Source organism: Fragaria vesca, linkage group LG5, assembly GCF_000184155.1.
Source record: "Fragaria vesca subsp. vesca linkage group LG5, FraVesHawaii_1.0, whole genome shotgun sequence".
NCBI classification, from domain to species: Eukaryota; Viridiplantae; Streptophyta; class Magnoliopsida; order Rosales; family Rosaceae; genus Fragaria; species Fragaria vesca.
The window spans coordinates 11,812,062-11,830,345 of record NC_020495.1 but is presented as its reverse complement, the minus strand read 5'-3'; the positions used below and the strand labels follow the sequence as shown (position 1 = coordinate 11,830,345).

Sequence of the window (18,284 nt, the reverse complement as noted above, 5' to 3'; positions counted from 1 at the left end):
AGTCTTGGCTACAGTCGCTCGGTCCACTACCTCCTTCTATACATGGAGTTCGTTGGCAAAACGTTTTGCCTCTCCAATCCCCAGAACCGCATCCTACAACTCCGCGGAGAGCTACTCAAGACCATGAGGGGTAACATGTCCATCTCCGATTTTCTTGATAAGATCAATTCTATTGCCGATAACTTGGCACTTGCAGGAAGTCCCATCAGTGACAATGATCTCGTATCCATCATCATGAACAATGTTGGACCACTCTATGAGAATACAGTAAGCTCTGCTAAAGCAAGAGACACTCCCATCACATATGAGTCTCTGGAAGCCCTTCTTCTTTCAGCTGAGAGGCGCATCAAAGATCAGCAGCAAGCTGCCCTGGATGTCTCTTCCTTAACCACTGCATTTCATGCTGCACAAATCAGTCCTCGAGGAGGTCGAGGGCGCGGCCGCGGTCCTCCAAATTACTACACTGCTAGAAACCCTACTTCCAACTTCGGTCGAGGTTTTCCTCTCAATAGAGGGCGAGGTGCTTCTGTTCTTGGACCTCATCCATCCTCAAGTTCCTTGTTCAACAATCAAGCTCGTCCTACATGTCAGATTTGCAGCAAGACTGGTCACACTGCCCTAGACTGCTACAATCGTTTGAACCTGTCTTTTCAAGGAAGGGTGCCCTCTAGGAACCTTAGTGCTATGGCAGCTTCTGGGTCTACTCCAGCTCCTCCAACTTGGCTGCTCGACAGTGGTGCAAACTCTCATATCACCTCTGACTTGGGAAATTTGCAGAATCCAAAAGAGTATCAAGGGAATGATCGTGTTGGAGGCATAGGTAATGAAACTCCCCTTTCTATTTCCCACACTGGTTCAACTACACTTTCAACTCCTACTCACACATTCAAATTACATGATATTTTACATTGTCCTTCTGCATCTACAAACCTACTCTCTATCTATCGTTTTACATCAGATAACAATTGCTTTATGCTAATCTATCCTGATCATTTTATCATTAAGGACATCTAGACGGGGAGGATCCTCTTTAGAGGACCAAGTGAGAATGGCCTTTATCTCTCTCTGTTCGTTTAGAATGGGCAAATAGAGACAATTAGCGCACACTGAATGAACAATAGACATGCAAAAACAATTAGCATTCGTGGAGTGGACGAATGCATATGTAGAGACAATTAGCGCACACATAATAGATAATAGACAGACAAAAACAATTAGCAGACGTAGAGTATATGAATGCATAGAGAGAAAACTCAAACACATGGAGTAGACGAATACACAAGTAAGAATAATTAGCTGTCACATCCCGACTCTTATATTTTTACCTTATTTACTAGCTGGTTTATAATAAGAATTTTACCGTCTCCGTCATTAAGTTAATAGTTTAATTGGTCCCTAGAGGGGTTTTAGGGACGATTATGTGCGGATGATTATTCGTAAGAGGAAAATACGACGACGGTAAAAATAGTAAATTTTAGCTAGTAAAAGGTAATTTTTATTCAGGTATTATTTTTCGGGGTGTTTTATTTTTGAGTTGGGTTGATATAAGGTTGGACCGGTTGGGAGGCCCAACCCATTTTCCTCCCTTTCTCTTCTTCTCTCTTTTCTCTTCCTTCTCCCTCCCGTGCTCTCTCTCCGCCGGAAGCTCCCAGCCACCAGCTGCCGCCGCTCCATCCCAGTTCGGAGCCCCGCCACCTCCTCTCCCTCCCCGGCCTAGCCCCCGAGCCTCTAACCCGCCGGAAGAGGAGAAATCCCGCCGGAGACGCCGGGAAGCATTTCGCCGGAACTCCCTCCTCCGGCCACCAATCCGGGCAAGCTTGGTACGGTTTTGTAGCCCTCCAACCCAGCAGCCTTGCCCTAAAAGGACTCTCCCTCTCTTGAGCTAGGTAAGGAGAAATGTGGAGTTGAAATTTATAGGGCTTTTAGGTGTTTGTGTTCGATTGCCCTAGTAAGGCTTGGATTTTGGGTTTGTGCTGGTCAGGAAAGTTGTAGAGCATGATGAGGAGATTATTCTGTCAAAATTTCATAGGTTTTAGAGGTCGCCAGAATTGGCCTCCGGCCGCCGCTGCCGGCGGAGCCGCCGTCGCCGGTTGGGAGATTTTTATGTTTTTAAATGTGGAATATTAAGGGGAGTTTATTGAAGTGAGTTTTGGATAGGTTTGTGATTTTCCGAAGTTTGGTATTTTGGCGGTTAATTAATGTAGAATCCGGCCGTAGGATTTAAGTCGTATTCTGTGGGAAGTTGTTTTTACGGCTGCCGGTATGTTCGGCGAAGTTTGAGCCGTATTGAGTTAAGAATGGCGAATTTGGGCGATGATGAGTGTGTGGGAGGCTCATGTTTAATTTTGCCTATTTTGTTTAAATATTGGATTTTTTGTGGGAAATTAATTATATATTTGGAACAGGACGAGAGGAGGCTCGAGCAGAGGAAGCCTCGGAGCATCATCCAGCTTAGGCCTAATTTGTGAGTGGACCTTTATTTTAATTGAAAAGCATGCGATGAATTATCTGTTGATCATTTAATTCTTTTCCTGAGATTTATTTATTTCTCGGATATTTGGCAATTTTCCTCCTTTGGAGAGATCCCGAAAATGAGATTTTCGGTGGATATGTTTATTGGATGTTTATGATGATAGTATGTATATGTAAATGCTAGCTAGCCATACGTGCTGATCCGCCATAATGAGGTAAAATACCATTATGGTGTGACGTGAGTGTTAGACACAAGCGTAGTAGCCCTATATGAAAACTATTTTTTATTTGGTTTATTTAGGTTTTCATATAGGGAGTCCACACATATATACACTCATGCTTTTTTTCCGCCATACTGAGGTACAATTCCATTATGGTGTGACGTGAGCATTAGACGCAAGCGTAGTAGTCTTGTATGAATTTCTATTTTTCTAATTTGTTCTTAGAATTGATACAAGGAGTCTGACGAGTGTAAATACATACACTTATATATGTTTATATATAATTTAGCCTGAGAGGCTGTATTTTATTAAGTTTTGGAGACTAGCCGGTGCTGGTTGTGAAGTTGCCAGTTTTTGAGTTGAGCGCTTTTGAGCGATTGCATGCAGTATTATTTTATTTGGAAATTAAATTGGGGAAGCATAAAGAAATATTTTTATTTAATTTATTTTTGTTCACTCACTCTAACTGTTCCACATGTTTTCCCCTGGACCATTCGTTTTAAATTGCCCAGTCTGCAGAGTTCAGGTTGGACCTAGTAGGAGACGAGGCATAGTTACCCGCTTTTCCACCAGTTTTCATCAGTAGGTTACCTGTTTAACCTACTAGTGTTTTCTTGCTTCCGCTAGTGTCTAGTAGCTCTGAATACTTTGGGATTATTGTATATTATTCCGGTGGTGTGCTCGGTCGGTTGACTTTATGTTTAGAATTGCTGAAGAATAATATTTGCTTTTATTTAGCTGGATAATTGTGTGATATTTTTGGAAGTGCTGTAGTAAGTGTGTGAATTGGAGATTTTTTCGGGTTAGGGTTGTCCATCTTCAAGGGAGGTTTTACCAATCTTTTCGGTAAATTTTTCTTGGAGGTGGTCCCCGCACGACTTACTCCGGGTTTCAGGGTGAAATTCGGGGTGGGTCGTGTCATTAGCACACCCAGAATAGGCAGTTAGAGAGGCAAACAAAACTATCCACGTGTCAGACAACCACATAAGTCGTCATCGCCATAATTGATAATTCTAAGTAAGCGGACACATATTTAGATTCGAGAAGACAAAAAGAAATTATTATCCATTAATGATTACAATTTACATTGTTTTCTTATGCCATCTTTTCTATAGGTTTCAAATTGTGTAACCACTCTGTACATTTTAATTTAGTACATGAACACAATCATACTATGTAACACACGGACGAGTAGATGAGTTGTATCAGGAGCGTCGTTCAAACCAATCAATATCATTATTTATCTTCTAAATCTAAAATATTAATTTCCAACTTCTTTTCATTTCCATGATAAAACTCTACTAGAAAACACTGATGAAAAAGAGAGTTCATAATTTTGAGAAAAATGTAGAATACAAAAGAAAAGTGGATTAGCCATAGAGCATCGGGTAAGATTAGAGAGCAAGAGAGATGATGGGTGGCTTGTTTTACGGGTCATGTCCCTTCCGGTCTCTTCTTTTAAGCCAAAGAAAAAGACCACCTAGACGCAGACACCTCGGTTCTTTTGTGTCCCAAAACCAAAGCCCTTTAATTATTTTACGTCCCCCTTTTTTCCATTTCTAACCTACAAAACCACAATAAATCCCTTCATATTTATTTCTTTTCTTTTTTTGGTCGAGAATAGATATATAAATACCCAACCAAAGACTAGTCCACCTCCCCACTCACTCTCTGTCCCTACTCGCCGACTGCCCAGAACAACCAAGATTATCCCCTCCAGGCCACCACCACCACTCCCCAAAACCTCACTCAAATCTCTCTCTCAGATCTTCTAGATCACCCAAAAGGGTCTCTGTTTCTTCTGGGTTTTTCACCTTTCCTTTTTTCTATTATGGATAACAAGACTTCTTCATCTTCTACTGAAAACACTACTAGTAGCAATAGAGATCAGTACCTGAAACACCTCAACAAGCTCTCCCACAAGATCTCCAAACCCGTGACCCGAAAACCCAACTTCGACCCGCCTCCTGTTCCGGCTCCCAACCCCCAAAACGCACCGCTTCAGCAGCTCCAATCCTCTGCTTCGCAGCCCAATCAGCACCAGCCTCCGGTCTACAACATCAACAAGAACGATTTTCGGGACGTGGTTCAGAAGCTGACCGGTTCACCGGCCCACACGGACCGGTTCGCGACTCCTCCGCCGATTCATCCGCCGAAAACCCAGAGCTCGCGGCTCCAGCGCATCCGCCCTCCGCCGCTGGCCCAGCTCGCCTCCCGCCCGCCTTCTCTGCTCGACGGCGCCGTTTCGGCTCAGCCGAATAACAACAACAACAACAATAACTCTCTCATTCCGCCTATGGGCGCCGCCGCCGCTCATTTCGGCGGCGTCATGGGAAGGTCCACCGCGCCGCTCTCGCCTCTGCCTCCTTTTCCGACCGTCCACGCGGCGGCGGAGTCGCCGGTCTCGGCCTACATGAGGTACCTCCACAACTCGCTGTCCACTGGTGATTCGAATCCGAATATGAACCAGAAGCAGCAGCAGCATTTCTCTGGATTCTCGCCGCTGGCGCCGCTCGTCTCGCCCCGCTGGACCAACCTGACCCCTCCGCCGCAACCGGAGCAGAATCAAAATGAGAATCAGAACCAGAATCAGCAGGTTCCTCAGCCGGAGCTGGGACAGGGTATGGCACCCTCGTCGGAAGCTCCTGCTCCGGCGGCATCCTCCCAGCCCCAATTCGCCATGCCTGCGTCGCCACTTCCATTCGGATGCTTGAATTCGCCTCGGTCGCAGTATGGTTTGCTTTCCCCAACTCAGTTAGGGTTTCCTCAGCTTCCTCTCTCACCGACGGTGCCTGTTCCAAGCCCTAGGTGGAGGGGTTTCTAGTCTTTTCTTCAGGTAAGTCCAGCTTTAGATTATCTTTATGTCGAAAAACAATACACAGGAAGCTGTCTGCTTTAGAGTTTTAGGGTTCTTTTTTATCTTGCTCCACAGAAACTTTGTACATTATGGGTTGAGGGATTTATTCAATTACTAGTGGTTTGACGGAAATGGTCCGCCGCTGGTTCAAAATTAGGGTATTGTCTTTGTTCTGTAAATGGAATATATGAGAAATGTGAGACATTTAGGTTGTTCTTTGTTATTGGAAATTTGGGGGCTAATGAGATCAAATGTTATACATATAGTTATGTCTTAAGGATGCTTTCGTTGAATTTATTTTAGTTTGTGAAATTCTCTATGATCTGAATTCACTATCTATGTAGACTGAAGTTTCTAATTTATTTCATTATTTATATGGGTCAAATTAGCTTGTTAATCTCATCACCGAACTGGATACAGTAGTATTATGGGCAACACCATGATGTTTTGGCACCTAAGTTCACTATAGTCTGTTGGAAGGAAACAATTCCTTAGAATGTCTAAGAAGAGGTCTGATGCCTATTTCTATTTTTCATTTGTTTGAGTTGGTGATACTATTCAAATGCAAAAGGTGAAGATGGAGAGAAGCTTGTGCACTACTTTGTTTTTGGAATCTAGTGGCCTTACATAGATTTGTTGACTGTTGAGGAAGTCTTGGCTGCAAAGTTCATGTGGTATAACAAACCAGTAGTGGATGACATATACTTATCAACTGAGCTCATTCATGTAGTTCAGTTTTAATTGATAAGGTTATCTCTGTCGAGCCCCAACAACTTGGTCAATCCCCTATTGTTCCTGAGGTCACTTCAATTATATCTGATATTATATTGTATAAGAAAACAACAATAATTCAGGTTAGCTTTTGGACTAAGCAATATGATTTGAGGTGGGAGAAGGAAGAGAAGAGCTTAACATTCTCACGTTTCCTGTCATCACCATTCCCAGATAGTAATGTACAATTTTAACATCATTCTCATCTTGAATGAACCTAAAGGGTGGAAACAAGACACAACTTTAGCAATTAATCCTAGGAAATGGATCCCTTTTTTTTTATCAACTAGGAAATGGATCCTTTGATGCACCTCTTGGAACATCACATTGTGGTTAGAGATCTATCTTGTGCTTGGAGTTTAAATTGGCATGTTTTGACTGATTTTATATCATTCCACAGTGGATCTCTTATTTGTACCTTTTACCATCTGTTATTTCTGTGAAATTGCTTGCATCACCTTTATTTGTTGTTTAGGAACAGGTACTGCCAGTTTCTGTGATCAAATACTTGCAATCTGGACCATCTGGTACAAATCATTAACATAATGTATGTTTCACCAGATGAGATATTCTAGGGTTCTCTCATGCTTGAGGAATAAGGTGTTCTGGATAGCCATTTGTGATACTAGCATAACTAGGATGTTTGATTAGATAGAGATGCTTCAGCAGCAAATAGATTTGGAGAGGAAAACAAATCCGTGGCCCACTGTTTCTAGGAAAAGTTGTTCATTGGGTCTTGACCTTGTTGGTCTTAGTTTAGTAAGTCACTGGAAGTATTAGAGGGTTGAATGGTTTTTTGTTTTCTTTCCTAATCACGTTGGATCTCAACATTATGTGAACTCTATCATGAAAAGCATCTGATATTGTTTTTTATTTTAATTTCAATAATTTGTTTTGTGTGCATCTGGGCAATTGTTGGTTTCTTCAAAGCAAGCAGTTTGTTTTTGTCTTTACAATCCCTCTTCATTTGTAGACAGAATAGGTAAAACAAAATGCGGCCCAATGATCCATGCTTGTTTATGTTTAGGTGTCTGGTGTGGCTGAATTTAACAATTTTTATTTTTTATTTATTTTTAATTATCCAATTTCTGTGTTTTGTTTTTGTTGTCGTCTTACATTTTCTTTCTTTTGTTCAAACCTACCTACCTGTCATAGAATAAGAATAGGATTATCATCCAATTGTTATGGTGATCCCATCACTTGCAGAGCGGAGTTAGAAACCCTACTACCAATGACTTCGTGGTATATGATAGCATTGCAGGATTTACTGCAAACAGATTCTTGGTGAGGTCTGAGAAAGTAGGGAACTTGAGAGTCGTCGCTTACAAACAAGCTGTGTGAGCTCTAAGCTTGCCTTCTGACAAACAATATATATGGAACTAGAGACTTGTCGCTTACTTGAGAGTCATATGCCGCAAAAGGAGCTCAAGCAATGAGATTTACGCTTGCCATCCAATTACAAACAATTCTACAATATTCAAGATGTACGAGCATAATAGACCGAACGGAACTTGAATTTGAGTGAAAGCCACATGATTCTCATGACTATTCGTGGCCTTCTGAGCCGGGCATACTTAACAACTTTCGAGTCTACATTTAACTGCACAGATTGTGAGGAATGGAGTAGTTTGTTGACAACATAGGTCTCATTATCACTTGGGTTCAAACCCAGGAACTTGCTCAGTGTAACGAATAGAGGTCGATAGAGAGGTCCTAGAACTAGTAAGATTCATAAACTATAAAGAATGACATGTTTAAGCATACGTCGTTACCCACCCTCTAACATAAAGCACATATTAGATTCTACACTACACAGCACGCTTCAACCTAAATAAAAAGGACGCTACACAAAAAAACACTGCACTGGAGTAAAAATATTTTACTTGACCTCACTAGTGAGGAACACAACTGGCACCTTAAGAAGTCCCACTTGTGAGCACCATAGCACACTCTTTAATCACTTTGAATCCGTCTCCACCACGATTAAGAAGTCCTAATCTGAGGTACCGTATCAATCCTAATTTGATATGACTGAATAATTATAAACAAAGATCACACCAAATCTCTTAACTAATCCTGGAGACCGATTCAAAGTGATTATCTTCCCCCTAAGAAACACGGCAACACCTCTATCTGAGTAAGCAAAGTGGGGTTGCCCACCAGAGGGTTAACATCAGTCTTTATACCTACTAGGACATTAGGGCTAATGAAGATAAGAAGAGCCAGCATTCTCCACGAGGGTGGTTTATTCCATGAAGCCAAAAAATGGAGATAACAACTAGACTAGGATCATATGCTACAAAAAGTGGAGCATCCAGTCAAAATGTAACCATCAAATAAAGGTGATCACATATTCACATGCACCCTGCACCATTTGTACCCAATCAGAGAGGACCGTTTTCACTTTATAGAACGCCTTTTCACATTATCTTCCCACACAGCTTTATAAAAGTTGATAAAGACTAGAGGATATGAAGTATGAACCATGATCAATTGATAGAGACTAGAGACTAGTGATAAATCAAATCATATTGATGGCTCAGCCTTTGAATCAAGCAGGAGAGATACTCAAGCTAGCTAGATATCTTTCCCAATCAGAGATACATAACCTTCAATATGTTTAAGCAATTACGAATCCAGAAACACAGAATTGATCCAAACAAACTACTTCAATAAAAAGGGGGAAAATAAAAGGAAACTTAAGACTGAGTTTGTCAACAATTTAATTGCAAAGACAACAATGATGTCTAGAAGCTCGGAATGGGACCGAAAATTAGCCAACGGATTACCTTCTCCTATTAAAAACATATAGAGGAGAAGCGAATCCATAATCTGCAGTGAAAAAGAGTGATCACTGCTTTGCTTCCTCAGCTGGCTTGGGTGCTTCTTTGATCTCATCAGCACCATCATCCTGCAATCAAAGTTTTCATTATTCACAATTGCGTACTTCAAAAATTTGAACAAAAAACTGCATTGAGGGAAAGAATGTGCATCTATACCTGCATGTCAGAGGTCCAGAGAGTGAGGTTGTCACGAAGCAGTTGCATGATCAAAGTGCTGTCCTTGTATGACTCCTCGCCCAGTGTATCCAACTCAGCAATTGCTTCATCAAAAGCCTGAAAATCCCCACAACAAAACAATTGATCAGATTTCATACAAATCAAGGATATCTTTTCCCCCACAATCAATGTCGAAAATTTGATCAATCTTTACCTGCTTGGCGAGATTGCAGGCGCGGTCAGGAGAGTTCAGAATCTCATAGTAAAAGACAGAGAAGTTGAGGGCAAGTCCAAGGCGGATGGGATGTGTTGGTGCCAGCTCAGCATTGGCAATATCCTGCAAATCCATTCACATTCAAAATCACAATTTTTTGGATCCGTCATTTTCCGCATCCAATTTCTTCAGATTCAATTTAATCAAAATCCCAACACTAACAAACTGGAACCGATTATCGATTATACCTGAGCAGCCTTGTAGGCAGTGAGGGTGCTCTCCGCGGCCTCCTTGCGCTCGGCGCCGGTCTTGAACTCAGCAAGATAACGGTGATAATCACCCTTCATTTTCAGATAAAACACCTTGGAGTCACCGGAGCACGCCGACGGGATCAGACGCGAGTCGAGCAGCTTGAGAATCCCGTCGCAGATGCCGGAGAGCTCAGTCTCGATCTTGGATCGGTACTCACGGATCATGCTGACGTGGTCGTCGTTGCCGCGGCTCTCCTCCTTCTGCTCGATGGAGGAAATGATGCGCCAGCTGGCACGGCGGGCACCGATGACGTTCTTGTAGGCCACAGAGAGAAGGTTACGCTCCTCGACGGTGAGCTCCTCCTTGTCGGCGGAGGCGGAGACTTTCTCGACGAACTCGACCATCTCCTCGTAGCGCTCGGCCTGCTCGGCGAGCTTGGCCATGTAGACGTTCTCCTCGCGCGGCGTGGGGGCAGCCATTGGGATCGAATCAAATCAAAGTCAAAGAGGTTGAAAGAGGAGAAGGATGAGAGAGGGATTGGGATTTAGATCTGAGAGGAGAGTGAGAGAGAAGAAGAAAAAGAAAACTAATAGGGAATGGAGTGGAGGGGTTTGTGGGGGTGTTTATTTTTGGGGGTAGTGGACCGATAATTGCGTTGAGGGGAGGAGAGATGTGGGCCGTTGGATCGAGGGGAGAGGGGGTTAAGGGACTGTTTGCTGGGAGCAGCTGGCAAGGCACGGGGGTATTGAGTTTGAGCTGGAAAAAGTTTGCCTTTTGGTTTGAATGCCAAACGCTTCTATTGTTTGAATTTTGAAAAAAAATGGGCTGGATATTATTATTCTTTTGTGGATTGGGCTGCCCAGTCTCAGTTTCCAGAAGATGCACTTGCGACGTGTCCCACTTTTTAAATATTTTTTAATTTATGAACCAACACCGACCGTTGATATGATAACATAAAATAATACTAGGTGGAAATGGGTGCGGATGTTCAGGATTCTCCTGTAATAAAAGGTTCTTGGTTCGAGCACTAGCATGTGAAAAATATACCCTGAGAAAGGTCATACTTAAAATTGCTCCCGACTCCGGAGTGGTAGCTCACCCGGCCATCATTTTTGTAACCAAAATAATACTTCCTCAGTTTCTCCACACATGCTCTACTTGTATCAATTTTTGTTTTGTTTTGAAGAAAATAGAATACAAAGAGTGAATGAAATAAATGGTTATTGTATAGAGAGTATATTGTGAGAAATATATGACATCCTCATAATACGATAAATTATTACAGTATTTGGTTCTTAATATTGTCTACTATATGTATAACCAAACATGAGAATTTTGATATACATCATATGACTCCGCTTGGTCGTCGCAAAAGGATTAAACAAAAAGCAATAGAACTCTAACATGTGTGAGTGAGATCGCTTAAAGGGGTTATATGGGGTGTTATTGATTCTAAATTGTTGAACAACTTATCTTTGAAAGATTTTTTTATATATATTTGTTTACTTAATTGTCTTGAAAATATTGAACCTTTGACTTGAAAAACAAGGTTTTAGGGGCCCGCTTCTCTCGACTCGCTTTAACTTTAAATCTTACTTGGTTTGAAGCCGTAAGACAAATATGTGTTACTAGTGATTTGCGAATCTCATCCTCACCTTTATTATGTGATTGCTTTTTTGGTTAAATATGACGGTTCATCCTTGGTGTTGCTTAGATTTTTGGTGATAATTATAATTAGGTCTATGAGCTCTTTATAAATTTTTAGTTGTTTTTAATTCATGCAATTTCATGCTTAATTTTGGTACCGTATGAGGAACAACAACTTCTCTCTTAAGCAAATTACGACTTTTAGGTCTATCACTTTCATGCACCTTGGAATAGTTTCGAGCTTAATGTTAGAAGCTCTTTTGTGCGTGGTCATATTTACTTGTAATTTTAGTTGTCATAACATCGCATAATATTACTGACGTGGCAAAAAGAAATGCTATATGCTAATGTTAATATGGAAAATTCTAATATATCATATGGTATAGCATACGTTACAAAATGTGTGACTATTGATAAAAGAATCAACTAAATGACTATGTAATGACCATTTACCCCTTCAAATGCCCTCATATATTATACAATTAGACATATTTGTAATATGTATGTCATACCATATGGTATGATAGACAAACCCTATATTTAATTCAAGTTTGAATTCCGCCCATATTTAATTCTATACATAGGGCAAATGTTGTGTGTACATTATGTTAAATTCAAGCCTTCTCGATGACTTGGGAATGCAATAACGGAATAACCCCAAAATACAAAAGGCATGAAATGAAGCAGCACATCGAAACCAAAAAGTCTATTCGCATATACCCCCAGGTTTAGTTGACAGCAGTTAGTTTGGGTTCAAAGTCCTCTCTTATCTTCCACCTCTATATTAATCAGTCATCAACTCATCACCCAAGGGGTAAGAAATTCTACCACCAAGAGCAATGGAGTCGGGTACAATGGAGAAAACCAAAATACAAATGTTATACGAAGCCTGCAGGGTTATATTTTCTCAGAAAGAGCTTCCAACTTTCAAAGAAATTCTCTGGCTCAGAAATCTCATTGGTATGATTTCTTCGTCACTAGCTTATATGTATGTTATGTTTGTTTTCGAATTTGTGGATAGCTCAAAATTGAACAAAATGCAGGCACATTTGCAGCAATAGATTTTGGAATCGATGAACATGGCTCGTGTGGATCTCCATCTTCTAGCCCTAACAGTGATAAGGGATTGATTTGTGGGCAAGGCATCTCCCAAATCACTTACATTCATGTTTATGAATGCGAACAATTTTCGGTAAGTAGATGATGTAGACAAGTAGTTGTGTACGTTCTTGTCAAGAAGTACATTAGAGATGTTTATGTTGTCGCACCGTGACTAAACTAGATATGTTCATACAGATCGGAGTGTTTTGTTTTCCGGCAGGAGGCAGGCTTCCCCTTCATGATCACCCTGAAATGACTGTGTTTAGTAAACTCCTCTACGGTTCTTGTTATGTTAAAGCTTACGATTGGGTGAAGGTCGAAAGTTCTCCTGGATTCCCTACATGTAAGAGTCTATAACCTCTGAATTTGATTACCATCTCATGTTTACCCTTTGTAAATAAACATGTGGATTGACGTGGATATTTTGGTTAAAATCTGTGGGTGCAGTTGGATTAGGAGGCAAGGTTTTGGAAGGCATTATGAGTGCTCCATGTGAAACGTCTGTTCTATTTCCAAGAAGTGGTGGAAATATTCACTCTTTTACTGCGTTAACTCCTTGTGCTATCTTGGATGTATCGACTCCACCATACTCTGAAGAGCTTGGAAGGCCTTCTACTTACTTCATGGAATTTCCTATTCCTTCCTTACCAGGTAAACACAATCAATGATTTTGATACAAACGACATATCGATACATAGTTGGGATGAAGTCGAGATGTGGTACTTGAGGTAATCGAGCTAATAAGTTCTCGTTCTACCTCTTTACTCATGGTTGGGATGAAGTCAAGACATGACATTGATCTCGTCTTAGTATATCGATATACATGTAGATGAAGTTGATACTTATTCCATGATAAAGTTGATACGTATTCAATAGTCGTTACGAGTGGTTTTGTGACAAAATATATTTATGTATTTCAGGCTATATGATCCTCGAGGAACAAGAACTACCGGAAGACCTAGTAGTTGAAGGAGCACCATATCTGGGTCCTCATATTGATGTTGATAATGATGACGACAACGACCGTTGTTGACCAATGTGGATATTAGTTTCATAGAATCATAGGGTAATATGATTATGCATAATTTAGTTGTATCCTGGTTCGTCAAAGAAAATTAGTATTCCCCAAATGTTAAGACCAAATCCATTTCAATTCTCAAGTAGTGAGGATATGTAAAAAATAATAGATTTAAAAATATCTCTTGTTTATGTATAACAAGAGCGTAAGAGTTTAAACGCAAATCTACACTAAAACTATAGAATGTGACAAAAATCAATTCAACGCAAAATCAATGTTTTAAAAATCGCCGCCCAAGGCCGTTTATGCACTAGGTGTCAGCTCACCGTTCTGATTTCCTCCTAATCGTTCACTTTGGGCGCCAACGTGAAAAAAGGCCTCTTAGGTTTTTTATTTTGTTTTTTTGTTTTTTTGTTTTTCTGATGATTAAAAGGCAAGATGCAAGAAAGTTATTGAGGAAGCAAAAATTAAAAATATACAAAAGAAGAATTTGAGGCATAGGTTAGCAAGAATTTAATGTTTATTTCAAATTGTTTTTTTTATTTAAACATTGTTGTTGAACATTTTACGCTCTATTTTGAAGTATTTTTGCTATTTTGGAACATTATAATGTTTTATATATATTTATTTGCTATTAACAAATAAAAAATATAGAAAATAAAAACCGCCTAGACGCTCGATTAATCCTATAGATGCTAGACGCCGGCCGTCCGTCCCACTCCGACTAGCACCTTACGTTTTTTTTTTGAACATTGCGCAAAATAGAGGGCAATCCTCCACTCATAGATCAAAATTAGCCAAGCTAGTCATGTTTTGGCCATGTTTGGCATACGATCTTTCACGAACAAATACCATAAGTTGCCCAAGCCAATAAAGAGAGTGGATTGGAGTTCATTCTCTCAATAAAAAGACATAATTTTTCTACATAAGTGATATTTAAATGCTAATTTAAAAGACAAATAATTTTGATCTACACGGCTAAAATTTATACAAATAAAAAGCAATGATCATGTCCACATAAAGTCGGACATAATTTGAATTTTGTAACGTCCATGAAAGCTAAAATTTTAGGAGCTTCTTATTCACACACAAAGAACAATGATCAGCCCCATTACCTATTGGTATCAAAAATAAAAGTTGCTGTGGGTCTTTAGCACACTGTTTAGGGGTTAGTTGTTTACTTCTTTCAACAAAATAGAAGCACACTGTTACAAAATACGTACGAACGAACCAGCGCATAGGTTACCTTACTCGGTCAAAATGCTCGACTTTTGTCTGTAACGCCCAACTTTTCCTCGTCACGAAATAAAGAAGGAACTTTTCTTACACCGCCCGACACTTCACTCTTCCTTGATCATCATCCTTCCGTGGTCAAAGTATCACTCTGGCTTCTTTCCCTTTTGTTTAAAGACTCCTGTACCAAACCACCCACCAAACCTTCTAGCTTCTCCACTTGTCTTAAACCTACAGAAAAAGATTGGGGTTTATGTGTTGCTGTGAACCCTTTGGCGGTTTAGATCATTCTTGCAAGTTGGTGTTTCATATGATCAAGCTGTGAAGTTTGTGCTAACTGCCGCTGCGATTGGGTTTCAATGGAGAGGTATGAGATTGTGAAAGATATTGGGTCTGGGAATTTTGGGGTAGCTAGGTTGGTCAGAGATAAGTTGACCAGAGAACTCTTTGCTGTTAAGTTCATTGAGAGAGGCCAGAAGGTCAGACTTCATCTTCTTCACTCCTTTTACTTTTACCTTCTTCTTTTTTTCCCTGAAATTTTCTGGTATATTGAGTTTCTGTGGTGTTGCAGATAGATGAACATGTGCAAAGGGAAATCATGAACCACAGATCATTGAAGCATTCCAATATTGTTCAATTCAAAGAGGTAAGTGATTAGTGGTGAGTTAGGTACTTGGGTCATTTTTCATTTAAAAATGATAATGTTTCTCAAAGATCAATTTATAGAGGATTGACCAATGACCTGTTTTGTTTAATAAAGACAGTATATTATGATCTGTCTAAAGGAGAAAACTGTGAATGAATAATCTCTAAGCTTATGTAATGTCTTCTCCCACATAATCTCCTTGTTCCTTTTTTGAATGGCATGTCTATCAGATTCAGGTTTGTATAAGCTTGCTTTGCATCAGCATCTGTTGAGGTTGGATTGAAGACAGAACACGCTAATTTATGCTTCTAGTGTGCTTAAATTAGCGTACTTCCTGTCACTTCTTTAAAATGTTAAGCAGTAACATTCTATACCATGGCCAATTTCCGATCAATTCATGTGCTATAGTGATGGAATATTGGATGTCTTCCTGGCAGGTTCTTCTGACACCAACTCATTTAGCCATAGTAATGGAGTATGCTGCTGGAGGAGAACTCTTTGGGAGAATTTGTAATGCTGGTAGATTTAGTGAGAATGAGGTAAAGTAGAGGAGAACTCTTTGGGAGAATTTGCAATGCTGGTAGATTTAGTGAGAATGAGGTATAGTAGTTAACGAGGGGGTCAGGAAAATTATTGTATATGTCAGATTATGGGGTTCTTTTTGTTCCCTGAACATGAAATGGATATAAAGATTTACAAGCACTTTTACTTATATATCGGTCATAATATTACTAAAACTGACATTCTTCCGCAATTCTGTTGTTTTTTTGCTTCAGGCAAGGTTTTTCTTCCAGCAACTGATATCAGGAGTTAGTTACTGTCATTCAATGGTATGTCAATTGGAACTCTTCTACTAATGTGTGGTGTACCGTTTTTTTTTTTCTCCTAATGAAAGTATATAATTCGTTTGTGGCAGCAAATATGTCACAGAGACCTTAAGCTTGAAAATACACTCTTAGATGGCAGCACAGCACCTCGTGTCAAAATATGTGATTTTGGATACTCAAAGGTATTCTACAAACTGTATAGTAAGGATTCGGCATTGGGCGATCGGTTAATGAGACTGAGTAATTATTATTTCCCTTGGTTTTTGTAGTCACTACTGCAGTCTCAGCCAAAATCAACTGTAGGAACACCAGCCTATATTGCTCCTGAGGTCCTATCTAAAAAGCAATATGATGGAAAAGTAAATTCCAATTCCTGTGCCTTCTCATTGACACCATAAATTGTCATGGGTTAAGCAGCATTTGTAACTAATCTTAACATTATAGATTGCAGATGTTTGGTCTTGTGGAGTCACCTTATTTGTGATGATAGCCGGAGCATATCCTTTTGAAGATCCTGATGACCCTAAGAACTTCAGAAAAACCATTAATGTTAGTGACATTACAACTTTTCACCAATAAAATTGAACATGCTATGTATAGTGGAAAACAGTGTTATATCCCTCTAAACTGAATACTTTCTAGAGCTATGGCTAACAAGTTGTCTCATGCAGCGGATCCTTGCCGTACACTACTCAATACCAGATCATGTTCAAGTTTCCATCGAATGTAGACATCTTTTATCTCAGATATTTGTGGAAAACCCCGAAAAGGTAATAATGTAGCATCTGTTGAAGTGTTGAAGGTGGTAGACAATTCGAGTTAACTATTGAGGCATTAATCCCCCTAAAGAGGAAAAGAAAATCATGTGTGTTATAAGCGAACAATTCTATTCCTGACTTAATTAACTAGGTTCACTGCTAGATTGCTAGTTGTCTTGCAACCATTTCATACTCAGAGCAGTTCCATTCCTGACCAATATCTTGGCTTTGTTTATGTGTTTTGAGTTGATTTTTATTGGTAAGTGTTAGTCCTTTCATTGTGGTCTTTGCTCGCAGAGAATTACAATCGCAGGAATTAAAAGCCACCCTTGGTTCTTAAAGAACTTACCTATGGAGCTGATGGAAGGAGGAAGTTGGCAGAGCAATGATGTAAATATTCCATCCCAAAGCACTGAAGAAGTTCTGTCCATAATTCAAGAGGCGAGAAAATCAGTACCGTACCCAAACACAGTTACGCATCTCATTGAAGGCAACATGGATCTTGATGATTTGGATGCTGAAGTTGAAGATGTTGAAACAAGTGGTGATTTTGTGTGCCACTTGAGTAGTTAAACTGTAATACATTAAGCATACCTGACTCTTGGTGGTCGATTTGGAGTTCTGTACAAAGTAATATTAGTGTACTTAGAAAAGCTCCTACCAGTAAAGACTTGCAGAATTCCTACCAAAAGCAGGCCCGGACCTGCAATTTTTAGACCTGAGTCGAACTTTTAAAATTGGGCCCTTAAAATATATTATTCATTTAATTTTATTTTCTCTTTTTAAGAAACACACAAAAATTTTCACGAACTAGAACTAAAACTATAAACTCAAAATCTAACAATAAAAAACATTAGAAATTATATTAAAAATCTTATTTATACAACAAATCTCTTACTTAGGCTGTTTATTTTTCAAAAATGACAACTAATGATAGTAATATAATGGGTAAGATTTTATATTTATTTTTCTCTTTTGTAATCTAACACCACTCTAATTGGATGTTGTTAATTATTATTGATTGTTTTTAACTAAACTAATGTAATCACACAAAGAGAAACGAAAATTTTGGACCTTTAAGGTTCTGGGCCCTGAGTCCATTGACTCTTAAAACTATATTTAGGTACGGGTCTGTCCAAAAGGAATAGATATGAAGCTCGAAATTATTATGCAATTCCTCTTGAAACGGGGATGTTTTACATGCTTTAAAGCTTTAATGCCATCAAAGTGGGGTTTATTTATTTATTTTTTATAATTTCTTTATTTAT

General features: G+C 39.6%; 5 protein-coding genes across 6 annotated transcripts; 4 read left to right on the top strand and 1 right to left on the bottom strand.

Moving 5' to 3' along the window:
- Positions 1 to 42: 42 nt before the first annotated feature.
- LOC101296391 lies at positions 43 to 1,014 on the top strand. Its single transcript, XM_004301281.1, has one exon. It carries the CDS (start codon positions 43 to 45, stop codon positions 1,012 to 1,014), a length of 972 nt encoding a protein of 323 aa, XP_004301329.1.
- Positions 1,015 to 4,449: 3,435 nt separating this feature from the next.
- LOC101301971 lies at positions 4,450 to 5,713 on the top strand. Its single transcript, XM_004299622.1, has one exon. It carries the CDS (start codon positions 4,525 to 4,527, stop codon positions 5,515 to 5,517), a length of 993 nt encoding a protein of 330 aa, XP_004299670.1. The 5' UTR covers positions 4,450 to 4,524; the 3' UTR covers positions 5,518 to 5,713.
- Positions 5,714 to 8,975: 3,262 nt separating this feature from the next.
- On the bottom strand, positions 8,976 to 10,389 carry LOC101301680 (14-3-3-like protein-like). The gene is made up of 4 exons (XM_004299621.1): positions 9,783 to 10,389; positions 9,535 to 9,657; positions 9,321 to 9,437; positions 8,976 to 9,232 (listed from the first exon to the last, which is right to left on the bottom strand). The coding sequence occupies exons 1-4, from the start codon at positions 10,263 to 10,265 to the stop codon at positions 9,173 to 9,175; spliced, it is 783 nt and encodes a 260-aa protein (XP_004299669.1). The 5' UTR covers positions 10,266 to 10,389; the 3' UTR covers positions 8,976 to 9,172.
- A 1,855-nt stretch (positions 10,390 to 12,244) lies between these two features.
- On the top strand, positions 12,245 to 13,732 carry LOC101301392 (probable 2-aminoethanethiol dioxygenase-like). Its single transcript, XM_004299620.1, has 5 exons — positions 12,245 to 12,393; positions 12,477 to 12,625; positions 12,730 to 12,877; positions 12,982 to 13,185; positions 13,455 to 13,732. The coding sequence occupies exons 1-5, from the start codon at positions 12,273 to 12,275 to the stop codon at positions 13,565 to 13,567; spliced, it is 735 nt and encodes a 244-aa protein (XP_004299668.1). The 5' UTR covers positions 12,245 to 12,272; the 3' UTR covers positions 13,568 to 13,732.
- A 1,154-nt stretch (positions 13,733 to 14,886) lies between these two features.
- LOC101300914 (serine/threonine-protein kinase SAPK2-like) lies at positions 14,887 to 17,773 on the top strand. Of its 2 annotated transcripts, XM_004299618.1 has the most exons (10): positions 15,063 to 15,264; positions 15,357 to 15,431; positions 15,662 to 15,667; positions 15,869 to 15,970; positions 16,208 to 16,261; positions 16,348 to 16,440; positions 16,528 to 16,617; positions 16,703 to 16,807; positions 16,930 to 17,028; positions 17,314 to 17,773. In XM_004299618.1, the coding sequence occupies exons 1-10, from the start codon at positions 15,145 to 15,147 to the stop codon at positions 17,587 to 17,589; spliced, it is 1,020 nt and encodes a 339-aa protein (XP_004299666.1). In that variant the 5' UTR covers positions 15,063 to 15,144; the 3' UTR covers positions 17,590 to 17,773. The 2 variants fall into 2 exon arrangements, with proteins under 2 accessions (XP_004299667.1, XP_004299666.1); XM_004299619.1 differs by lacking the exon at positions 15,662 to 15,667 and having other exon boundaries at positions 14,887 to 15,264.
- Positions 17,774 to 18,284: the final 511 nt, after the last annotated feature.

Coding starts and splice junctions, on each gene's coding strand:
- LOC101296391 (XM_004301281.1), top strand. CDS start 43: ATGGAGTTCGTTGGCAAAACGTTTTGCCTCTCCAATCCCCAGAACCGC.
- LOC101301971 (XM_004299622.1), top strand. CDS start 4,525: ATGGATAACAAGACTTCTTCATCTTCTACTGAAAACACTACTAGTAGC.
- LOC101301680 (XM_004299621.1), bottom strand. CDS start 10,265: ATGGCTGCCCCCACGCCGCGCGAGGAGAACGTCTACATGGCCAAGCTC. Junction 9,438..9,534: donor CCTGCAATCTCGCCAAGCAG/GTAAAGATTGAT, acceptor GGGGATTTTCAG/GCTTTTGATGAAGCAATTGC. Junction 9,233..9,320: donor TCTGGACCTCTGACATGCAG/GTATAGATGCAC, acceptor CTTTGATTGCAG/GATGATGGTGCTGATGAGAT.
- LOC101301392 (XM_004299620.1), top strand. CDS start 12,273: ATGGAGTCGGGTACAATGGAGAAAACCAAAATACAAATGTTATACGAA. Junction 12,626..12,729: donor ATGAATGCGAACAATTTTCG/GTAAGTAGATGA, acceptor ATGTTCATACAG/ATCGGAGTGTTTTGTTTTCC. Junction 12,878..12,981: donor TTCTCCTGGATTCCCTACAT/GTAAGAGTCTAT, acceptor CTGTGGGTGCAG/TTGGATTAGGAGGCAAGGTT.
- LOC101300914 (XM_004299618.1), top strand. CDS start 15,145: ATGGAGAGGTATGAGATTGTGAAAGATATTGGGTCTGGGAATTTTGGG. Junction 16,808..16,929: donor ACTTCAGAAAAACCATTAAT/GTTAGTGACATT, acceptor TGTCTCATGCAG/CGGATCCTTGCCGTACACTA. Junction 17,029..17,313: donor TTGTGGAAAACCCCGAAAAG/GTAATAATGTAG, acceptor CTTTGCTCGCAG/AGAATTACAATCGCAGGAAT.